Genomic DNA, 12,015 nt, shown 5'->3' on the forward strand with positions numbered 1-12,015 from the left:
TGACAACGGTAGGACGCAACCGCATGAATAGGGACACACAAGGAAATGTTATAAAACAAAGATTAATGCCACAATACTGTTAATGTGCAGAACAGTATATAATGATACGGTCTCATTAAAATTTCGACCGCTGTTATCACAAGAGATAAAATGGCAACGAACTATGATCTATTTACACACATAAAAATGCCATAAAACTGAGGTGAAACTACAAGAGTCAGCCGAAATGTTGTCTTCATAAACACAACACACTTACAAACTTTTTGACTGGTCTGCAGCTAATCTTAGGGCACTGCGGCATGGGAAAAATTGATTAATGATTTGTCTGCTCATAATATTGAAACTTCCTAGCGAATTAAATGTGTGTGGCGGATCAAGTTTCGAACAAGGGGCGCAGGCTTCCACGGGCAATTTTCTTACCGACCTAGCTATCCAGGCATGACGCACGATCCCCTCCTTCCCCCCCCCCCCTCCTGTCCTCCCCCCTCTCCCTTACAGCTGTACTTCCGCCAGTACCTCTCCCGCACCTTCCAAACTTCACCGAGGTTCTACCTGCTTACCTTGCAGGACTAGCTCTCCTTGAAATACCGATATTGCGGTGACGTGGCTTAGGCACAGCTTCGAGGATTGTTTCCAGAATGAATGTTTCACTCTGCAAGTGAGCGTGCGCTGTTTTGAAACTTTTCGACAGATTAAGAACAGAGATAGGGTGAAAGTAAAGCTGTGAGAGCAGGTCGCGAGCTAAGCTTGGACATCTCAGCCAAAAAGGGCGTTGTCCGCGAACGTCAAAGTTCCGAATCCCGGTCCGGCACACAGCTTTTATCTGCCAGCAAGTTTCAAAACAACGTACACTCCGCTGCGAAGTGATAGATTCATAATATCGTTACCAGTGCTGACATTGAAGAAATCGGTACATGCTACCGTGTAGAAATGTGCATGCATAAAATAAAAATCGAGGAAATAAGTAAATGTTGTGGCTATTAGGATGTGAGAACTTCTTATACACTATTGTAATGGGCCGCTTAAAAACAACGGGCCGTTGTTCCTCATAACTGACACAATGTCTTGGGGTTCATGACCTTTTTGTTATAATAAATAAACAAACACCGTCTGGATCACAACTTTTTATTTATGAAAACCGGTCAATGTGCGATGCAGATCTTCAGGTCTAGGTTGGAACAAAAAGGCAATAACAATAATAATTTTACGTAAGTGCGATATTACGAACACTTGACTCATGGTGAGTGGAAATGACAAATATTATGAACTCATACATACGTGGAGCCGCAAAGTGCAGTTTGTCACCGTTGAGTGGAACTAACGTAGCCGCGCAGGATTAGCCGAGCGGTTTCGGGCGCTGCAGTCATGGATTGTGCGGCTGGTCCCGGCGGAGGTTCGGTCCTCCCTCGGGCATGGGTGTGTGTGTTTATCCTTAGGATAATTTAGGTTAAGTAGTGTGTAAGCTTAGAGACTGATGACCTTAGCAGTTAAGTCCCATAAGATTTCACACATATTTGAACTTTTTTTTCAATTAACATAGAAAACAAGGAAGTGGTGGGGAGAAAATTTGTCGTGTAGTCACGTGACAAGTAGGTAAGTCATAGATAAGCACATCGAAACAGTTTAAAACTATTTCCCGATGCATAATAAAATAAAAAAGTTAAAAAAATTGAGTCGCAGATAGGCACAACAGAAAGACTGTCACAAATAAACTATCGGCCAGCAACGCCGTCACAAATAAACTATCGGCCAGCAACGCCTTTGTCAAAAATACACACACACACACAAGCAAACAAACAAAAACGCATCTCACACACACTTGACTGTAGTCTCTGGCAGCTGAAGCTCACACACTCACACAAACGCGACTCACACACACATGACTGCAGTCTCTGACAGCTGAAGCAACAGCTTCAACTGCCAGAGACTGCAATAAGTGCGTTTGCGTGAGTGTGTGTCTGTCGTCTATTTTTGACAAAGACATTGTTGGAAAAGAGCTAACTTGTGATAGTCTTTTTGTTGTGCCTATTTGCGACCCGGGCATCTCCGCTGTATGGGGAGTGACAACTTTCCTTTTCATAATATTTCTACATTCCATTCTGGATTATCCACTGCTTAAAAAAAATGAGACTTAAATGGCACGTTACTGTAGTACATTTCAGCTGGAATGATACCTTAGATAACAGTAGATAAAAAAAACAAATGTTACAAACATGCTGACAGGACCCTACGCGGTGTACATTTTTGTTCTTGCTTACACACATTAAAATCTTTTTGTCTACTTTTTTTAATTTTTAAAAGCCCGTGCAAATTTACCGTACACAATCTGAGACTTCAAGAAATCTGCCTCCGTTTTAATGAATAAAAAAAGAGTACACTGAGGACTCTTTCTGTAAATTAAATAGGGGGAGAACGAAAAGGAGTTTAGTTAAGAAATAAAGGAGTTTAGTTAAGAAATAATCATAACTGTGAACGTGTATTACATTCAAGAATGAATGAAGCGTTACGCAATAGTAAATAAAAACACATGCTACAAAGATACTGTCAGCAGTCGTATATTACTGTTCTTGTTTACAAATTATAAAAAGCAGTGCAAAATTACCAAACATATCTGAGCCTTTAAGAAGTTACCTTCGTTTTAGTGATTAAGATCGCTTGTTATTAAAAAATTATATTTCGGGCATAGCTCATCCTTGGAAGATTAAGCAAAAGTCCCCACTCACATTATAGCGCCGCATGAATATGTAAGAGAATGTGTGAGAATGACTCATGCGACGCTACACTTGGACTGCGCCCAAAAGGCGTCGTGTTGTATTTAAGCGACTCTTTACAGTAGTATATACAAAGTGCTCAGGCCTTGTGCACGACTTTACACTGCAACTCGAGCTAGCAGGCTGGCTGCATTTGTAGCTGCCATTGACTGTAGCACGTGCCGCAGTAACGCTGTGTGTTGTGCTGCCGCAGTGCACCACGCGCCGCCGCCGCTGTCTCGCGACGCTGAAGCCGCGGCGACGTTCGGCCGGCACATCAACCTGCATCTCACCTACTCCTTCCAGGCGCAGCAGCCGCCGCCGCCCAAGGCCGCCGCCGCCGCCCTCTTCGTGCCGCACGGTAAGCCCCGGCCCAGCTGGACCAAATACACTTCTCCACAAAAGCTTGGAACATCGCAGAGTTTACTACAGTGACTTCTTATAGCACACCCACAGAGGTTTTTACAATACCTTATTGACAAAGTAAACATAATTCCGTCTGAAAACAAAAAGGATTTGGTGTAATTACAAAAATTCATTAGAAAACAAAGCAGGCCCCCTTCTAAGAAAACATCATGAAAACAATAACAGTGAAAATCTTTATCTCATGGTGATGATCAGTCTTCAGTAGTGAGTATGTCCTCCCCGCATACGGATGAGTTCTTCTACCCCGCAATGCATGCTCTGGATGAGACCATCAAGTTTATCTTAGGGTACGAGGTCCCACTCCTCAATGGCAGATTCAGTGAGATCCTGATGATTGTCAGGTGGATTTGGACGCTGTGCAATGCCACCTTCAACAGGTCCCACGCATGATCAATTGCGTTCATGTCTGGGGACTATGTTGGCCAATGTATGCTGTTGATGTTGCATCTTCGAAGATACCACCATAATGCTAACGTACGGTGCGATCTTGCATTATCATAGACTAGGATGAAGTTGTCACCGACTTCACGTCTGTAGTGCCTTACAATCGTTTGTAGGACCTCTTGGAATTATCAGGGAATAGTCAAATTGCAGTAGATGGGAATTAGAGGGGTTCGCCGTCCCATCATTATTGCCGCCCAGAATATTAAATTCCATCTGCAAACGGATCGGCTTCCTGAACGTATAGCCGGCCGCGGTGGTCTCGCGGTTAAGGCGCTCAGTCCGGAACCGCGCGACTGCTATGGTCGCAGGTTCGAATCCTGCCTCGGGCATGGATGTGTGTGATGTCCTTAGGTTTAAGTAGTTCTAAGTTCTAGGGGACTGATGACCACAGTTGTTAAGTCCCATAGTGCTCAGAGCCAGCCTGAACGTATCGGCGTTCCTGGTGTCGTCTAGCGCTTCTCCAAACCCTAACACATCTAGTGTCCGGTCGCAAATTAATCCTTACCTCGTCAGCAAATATGGCACTACTCCATTCTGCAATGGTCCAATGCTGATGTGCAAGAGCACGGGTTCTTAGATTGCATCGGTTCCGTTGTTTCAGCTCAAGACTTATTATTGGTCTTCCCGAATGAGGAACAACCTGATCCTTTTTACCACGCACTGTTTGTTCTTAGATACGAGTCCCTGTTGCCCGGGAGAAGTCATTTCCAGAATTTTTGGCAACTGATGTGGGCCCCTGCGAGCCGACAGATGGAGCAAACGATCCTGCATTGGTGTTGTCATAAGAGGACGGTCACTGCGAGATCTATCTTTCACATTTTCCGTCTCTCTGTACTTCCTCCACGCCTTATAAACACCACTTTGAGTGACATGTAACCGATCGCCAGCATTTTGCTGTGTATGGCCTGCTGAAAGTAAAACCACTATCCTGACCCTATCAAAGTGTTGTATACCTCTACGCGGCATTTTACTGCAATGGTGAACAAAAGCTGAATTAAGCTATTGTTGATACTGGACGCCCGCGGTGTGCCGCTAAGGCAGAGGTATGTTTACGTAACTGGGAAACTGCCACAAAACATACCAGTAGTAAACACAGTCCAGTATATGGGCACTAACTGGATGATGCATGAAGTGCCCAGGTCAATGACACCTCCATTATCATACACTATATTTTACGATAGTATTCCAAACTTTTGTTGAACTGTGTATACGCTTCATCTTCAGACCTTATCTTCTCACTTATCTCTATTACCATAGGCAAATTAGAAAAAAATGGGGTAAATAATTAATAAAGTTTTGAATCCTAGGGAAAACAATCTTAGGGGATTTAATGGTAAGAAACAGAAAAGTTCTCTCCCCCAGCAGATGAAAATTTCCCTCCCCCCAACCGTTAATTCAACCTTTTTACACCTTTTTCAATTTTTACAAAAAAAAAAGTTCTCTCCCCCAGCAGATGAAAATTTCCTTCCCCCCAACCGTTAATTCAACCTTTTTACACCTTTTTCAAATTTTACGAAAAATGGTTCATTTTTCGAAGACATATTTTGACATATTTCTAATGAACTTCGGCTCAAAGAAAGTCACATGCAGGTTTTAAGCAAGATAATGAGCTTTCGAGACATTCTATGTGGAAGAGTTTCTCATAATTTTCAAATTCGATTTTAATTCAGTTATAACTTTCTTCTATTTCTCCACAACTACTTATATATGTAGCACATAAATATTAGTGCTAAAATTTGAAGATGAGAGAGAGAGAGAGAGAGAGAGAGAGAGAGAGAGAGAGAGAGAGAGAGAGAGAGAGAAAGATAAAGAGAAAGAGAAATTCCTTTTAAAACTGACATTTATTGATTCAGTACAATTCTACTATACAGTTTTTGTTTTGTATCACGCACATTTATATTTATTTTGGAATAAAAATCATTTGTCATGAGAATAGTGAGTTATTGTAAAATTAATTAACAATTACTGTCTTTGTTCTACATTTATAATCATGATATGAAGGGCTTATTTCAGTATTGGTACAAGTCCATTTTTAATCCTTCTGAGATACAGAGTTCTAAAGTTAAATGAGCGCTGAAAAATGTGCAGTTGAGATTTTTCAGCGCTCATTTAACTTTGGGACTCTGTATCTCAGAAGGAACAAAAATGGGCTTGTACTACTATCGAAATAAGCCCTTCATATTATAATACTCTTACAACTAAAATTTCACAATATCTGTTGAACAAATAACCTGTTGTACATAATTACTAGCCTTTTCTTTGCTGCTTCACTCATGTATGTGTTTGACACATGTGGACCACAACTTCTTCTCCCTCTCCCTGTGTCCTTCTCGTCGTCCCTCTGTCTGCCCACCTCATCCTCCTACCTCTACCGGTATATCTCCTCCTCCTCACACTCTTTCACTTAATCTCTTCTTCCCTCTCTCTCTCTGTCCATTTCCTCCACCCCCTCTTTATGACCATAGCTTCCTCTGGCCTCCCTCTAATCATATCTTCCTACCCCTCTACCTCATCCACCTATCTACTACCCATCTAAACCTTCCACCCACCTCATAGACTCCCTCTACCCTCTCCCTGTCCATTTACTTCTCCCCCTCACTCTGTCCATCTCAACCTGTCACCAGCCATCCTCACCGCCACATGTAACCTCTGCAGTATAGTTCAATAAAGTAGGCTGCTACTACTGCCTAAAATACCCATCATGCAGTGCAAGCTACATATAATGGGCTTAAAAATCATTTGCCCTTGATGTACAGGCATTCATGCAAAGCAAGTCGATAAGGCAAGCTGATACTGTTCCTGTGCAACATACCTTTCATGCAGGTATGCCTATATGACTGGGGTTGGGAAAGCAAGTTTCCATCTTTATTTCCACAACTATTGGAGCCAGGAGGTTGTAAAGCATGCAGTGCTGATACTTATGAGATCTACTGTTTCTGTGCCAAACTTAGTTGAAATCGATCCAGGGGATTTGGAGGAGATCCTGGGCATACATACATACACACACTCTGCTTTATATTTATGTAACAGATTTACAGGAAACCATTCTCTAAATTTTCTGCCAAATCACTGTCAGTCAACTTAGTGCAGCTTTGTTCTGGGCAGCTTTTACAAGTTGATGTGCAGTGTAAGTCAGCCTGCACACACTTGCATTTTCCTCCACAACCTTGAATCGAGTAATATGTTGTCTGGAGCTGATGACACTTCCATGTGAGTTGGAGAGTCGGATGAATTTCTTTCCAACCCCAGTTTCTGGGATCCGAGCTGTTTTCCAACTATGGCTGAACTTGTGGGTATACTCAATAGGGGTGGAGGCATGCAGTGTTATTAGTGAGTGGCGAATGAGAGAATATGACAGCATTGCTTGCCTGCCCCTTAGGTACATTAAAGCATTGAAATCTGATATCGCTTAAGGTGTCACCACCAGGATCCTTTCCTGTTTTTGTGTAGAGAGAGAGGATGGATGTTAAACGCTTTTGCAATGGCCTCAGGAGACGGAGTTCGATCGTTGAATATTTGTGGAATATTATGAAGATACAAGGATCTATTGAATAGTTGGAAAGTCTATAACTTCCCTTAACCAAACATAGCTAAAGTGCTGTTGCAACCGTTTATTGCATTAAGAAATAGGAGTGCTTCCTTGGAGTTGTGGATTTGAGTGGTGTTACGTACACCTTGTTCTGAGGCTGCCTGTACCTTCATCATGGAAATATCTTTGTCAGCTGGAACAAGAGATATAAGTAGTATGAGAAGATCAACATACTGTGGATCAAGATTCACAGTAACAACTTGTGGGTAAAGTTTCTTCATCGATGATGGCTGCAGCTGCTTCCATCATACTGATTGGCTCATCTTCTTCAATGACAGCTCGTTAATTGTACCAATGGTTCTACAGAGTACGGCCACTGCCACGAAAACGAACAAATAACGGCGTGTAGAGGGGGGCGAGGTGGAATGGCCGGGGAGCTGCCATTGTGGCAAAGAAGACTCCATCACCGCGTAATTTTCAGTCAACATGTTTTTTAGGGTTTTTATTGAAATCTTGATGATAATGGACTTCTGTAGCTACTAAGTACAAAACATTGTTGACGAGTTCGGCAAACTTTCTATCGAAATAATCATCGCTTTTCTCCGCGTTCTCAAGCAGTATGTGTTTCAAAGAATGGACTTCAAACATTCCGCGACGCTTTTGGAGTGTTTTCTTTCTTTCAGACAGTGAGTCACATTTTTCAGCATATACGAAACAGTATTTTTAAAAACTGAATGGATAAGACGAAGACCATCTCAAACCTTATGTAGCTTTCTGGTTAATTAGTTTCTTTACATAACGTTGCTTAATACATTCACGGCGTTTTGTAGAAGAGTATGAGCCCTAGCCTTCCGTTCCTTGCTGACATGTATTGTAGTTTCCAATCCCTTCGCCACTTGTCGTGCCTCTTCTTCCAAAATAGATTTTTTTAGGATCAGTCTGCTGACTAATCTGATGCGGCAGCCCACGAATTCCTCTCCTACGTTAACCTCTTCATCTCAGAGTAGCACTTGCACCTTACGTTCTCAATCATTAGTTGGATATATACTCTATGTGATCAAAAGTATCCGGACACCCGGCTTTCTTGGGCAATGGCAGCCCATTCATCATGGAGTGCTGCACCGAAGAGAGGTATCGATGTCGGTCGGTAAGGCCTGGCTCGAAGTCGGTGTTCCGAAACATCCCAAATGTGTTCTATAGGATTCAGGTCAGGACTCTGTGCAGGCCAGTCCATTACAGGGATGTTATTGTCGTGTAACCACTCCACCACAGGCCGTGCATTATTAACAGGTGCTCGATCGTGTTGAAATATGGAATCCCCATCCTCGAATTGCTCTTCAACAGTGGGAAGCAAGAAGGTGCTTAAAACATTAATTTAGGCCTGTGCTGTGATAGTGCCACGCAAAACTACAAGGGGTGCAAGCCCCCTCCATGAAAAATACGACCACACCTTAACACCACCGTCTCCGAATTTTACTGTTGGCACTACACACACTGGCAGATGACGTTCACCGGACATTCGCCATACACACACCCTACCATCGGATTGCCACATTGTGTACCGTGATTCGTCACTCCACACAACGTTTTTCCACTGTTCAATCGACCAATGTTTACGCTTCTTACACCTAGCGAGGCGTCGGTTGGCGTTTTTCGGCGTGATGTATAGTTTATGAGCAGCCGCTCGACAATTAAATCCAAGTTTTCTCACCTCCCGCCTAACTGTCACAGTACTTGCAATGGATCCCGATGCAGTTTGGAATTCCTGGGTGATGTTCTGGATAGATGTCTGCCTATTACACATTACGACCCTCTTCAACTGTCGGCGGTCTCTGTCAATCAACAGACGAGGTCGGCCTGTACGCTTTTGTGCTGTACGTGTCCCTTCACGTTTCCACTTCACTATCGCATCGGAAACAGTGGACGTAGGGATGTTTAGAAGTGTAGAAATCTCGCGTACAGACGTATGACGCAAGTGACACCCAGTCACCTGACCACGTTCGAAGTCCTTAAGCTCCGTGGAGCGCCCCATTCTGCTCTCTCACGATGTCTAATGACTACTGAGGTCGCTGATATAGAGTACCTGGCAGCATGTGTCAGCACAATGCACCTAATATGAAAAACGTATGTTTTTGGGGATGTTCGGTTACTTTTGATCACATAGTGTACCAATCTCTCTAGTCTCCTATAGTTTTTACCCTCTACAGCTACCTCTAGTATCATGGAGGATATTCCCTGATGTCTTAACACATGTTCTCTCATGCTCTTCCTTCTTATTGTCAGTGTTTTCCATACGTTCCTTTCTTTCCCGATTCTGCGGAGAACTTCTCATTTCTTATCTTATTAGTCCACCTAATTGTAAACATTCGTCTGTAGCACCGGATCTAAAACACTTCGATTCTCTCAGAAATTTCTTGCTCAATTTAAGGCCTATGTTTGATACCAATGAACTTCTCTTGGCCAGGAGTGCCCCCTTTGCTTGTGCTAGTCTGGTTTTTATATCTTTGCTTTGTCCGACGCAGCTTATACTTCGCTACTTCGTGATTACCAATTTTGATGTTAAACTTCTCCCTATTGTCATTTCTGCTACTCCTCATAACTTTTGTCTTTCTTAGATTCAGTCGCAGTCCATATTCTGTACTCATTAGATTTTTCATACCACTCAACAGATCCTGTAAGTTTTCTTTACATTCACAGAGGACAGCAGCCTTTCTTTGATTTCAGTCATTGCTGCTTCGATGTGCAGATTGAAGAGTAGGGCTGAATGAATACATCCATGTCTTACACCCTTTTTAGTCTTAATACTTCGTTCTTGGTTTTCTAATCTTACAGTTCCTTGTTGGTTCTTATACATGTTGTATATCACCCGTCTTTCCGTACAGATTACTCCACCTTTTCTCAGAATTTCGTCGTACCGTTTTACACTGTTGAACGCTCTTTCTAGATCGACAAAACTATGAGCGAGTCTTGATTTTTCTTCAGTCATACTTCCATTATCTAGCGCAACGCCATAGCTACCTCTCTGGCGCCTTTATGTTTACTAAAATCAGACTAACCGTCATCTATCAGATTTGCTTTCCCATTCTTCTATATATTATCCTTGTCTGCTGCTTGGACGCATGAGCTGTTAATGTCATTGTGCGACGCTTCTCGAACGTACCTTCCCTTCCTATCTTCGAAATTGTGTGGATGATATTTTTTCCGAAAGTCTGATGGTATGATGCTACATACCAATTTTAATATCCGTATGGTTGCCACTCCCCCCAAATGATTTTAGAAATTCCGATGGAATTTTATCTATCATTTCTGCCTTATTAGATCCCAAGTCTTCCAGAGTTCTTTTAAAGTCTGACTCATATGAGCCCCTGTGTCTTCCATATCGACGCTAATTTTTCTATCATGTCATCGGACAAGTCCTTCCCCTCATAGAAGCCTTCAATGTACTTTTTCCACCTCTATTCCTGGTTTGGTTTAAATGGCTCTGAGCACTATACGACTTAACTTCTGAGGTCATCAGTCGCCTAGAACTTAGAACTATTTAAACCTAACTAACCTAAGGACATCACACACATCCATGCCCGAGGCAGGATTCGAACCTACGACTGAAGCCTAGAACCGCACAGCCACAACGGCCGGTCCTCTACTCCTCTCTGCGCCTAACAGTAGAATTCCATTTCACTCTTAATTTTACTACCCTTGCTTTTAGTTTCTCTGAGTGTTGTTTTGATCTTTCTGTATGTTGAGTCAGTTCTCCCCACGACGATTTCCATATCGATCGTTCCTGCAGCCATTTCGCCTTGTTTGTCCTGCACTTCCTATTTATTTCTTCTTAATGGATTTATTATAGTGTGTTTCTGTCTTTCATTGAACAGTTTTGTATTTCTTTCGTCGATCAATTGAAGTATTTCTTCTGCCACCCAAGGTTTCTTCCTTGTGCCTGTATTAGACCGTCCAACCTCTGTGATGGACATTATTAGGAATGTCCACTCCTCTTCGAATGAACTGCCACTCTGGTATTTCTTACCGCAGTATACACATCCTTAGAGAACTTCAAACGCATCCCACCATCCTCACTGCTTCAGTATCCCTCTTTCTTCCGCACTGATTCTTCCAGACCCTTCTCTTAAGCTTCAGTTTACGCTTAATCATTAGTAAATTGTGACCTGAATCTATATCTGCTCCTGGGTACGCCTTATAGTCCAATATCTGATTTCGAAATCTCTGTTCAACCAATGTATAATCCAGGTGGAATCTACCGGTGCCTCTAGGTATTTTCCAAGTATACTTCCTCCCCTTGTTATTCTTGAGCCGAGTATTCGCTATTACTATATGAAATTTACTGCAGAACTCGATTAGTCTTTCTCCTCTCTTGTTCCTACTGCCAAGCCCTTTTCTCCCGTAACCCTTTCTTCTCTTTCTTCCCATACAACAGTGTTCCAGTCCCCCATCATTATTGGAGTTTCATCTCCCTTTGCATACTAATTTACCCTTTCAGTATCGTCATATACTTTCTCTATCTCTTCATCTTCTGCATGCGACGCTGTCGTGTGTATCTGAACGATCGTTGTCGGAGTGAACGATCGTTGTCGGAGTCGATTTGCTGCCGAATCTGATGAGAACAACTCTGGCACTGAACTGTTCACAGTAGATCACCCTCGCCCTACTTTCCCATTCATAAAGAATCCTATTCCCATTACACCATTTTATAATTCTCTGCTGCTGTTGATGTTACCCTGTATTCTACTATTCCTTCTGCTACGATAGCGTTCCAATCCCCCACGATTACTAAATTTTCATCTCCCTTTACATACTGAATTACCCGTTCAGTATCCTCATAAACATTGTCTCTTCATCTACTGCTTGCGA

General features: G+C 42.6%; 1 protein-coding gene across 1 annotated transcript in view; it reads left to right on the top strand.

Moving 5' to 3' along the window:
- LOC124794746 (LIM/homeobox protein Awh) overlaps window positions 1-12,015 on the top strand; it is a 351,821-nt gene that overhangs the window by 329,014 nt on the left and 10,792 nt on the right. The window contains exon 5 of the mRNA XM_047258357.1: window positions 2,965-3,111. Coding sequence (XP_047114313.1) covers window positions 2,965-3,111 — 147 coding nt within the window. The remainder of the gene's footprint in view (window positions 1-2,964; window positions 3,112-12,015) is intronic.

Source organism: Schistocerca piceifrons, chromosome 1 (genome assembly GCF_021461385.2).
Source record: "Schistocerca piceifrons isolate TAMUIC-IGC-003096 chromosome 1, iqSchPice1.1, whole genome shotgun sequence".
In the NCBI taxonomy this organism is placed as follows: domain Eukaryota; kingdom Metazoa; phylum Arthropoda; class Insecta; order Orthoptera; family Acrididae; genus Schistocerca; species Schistocerca piceifrons.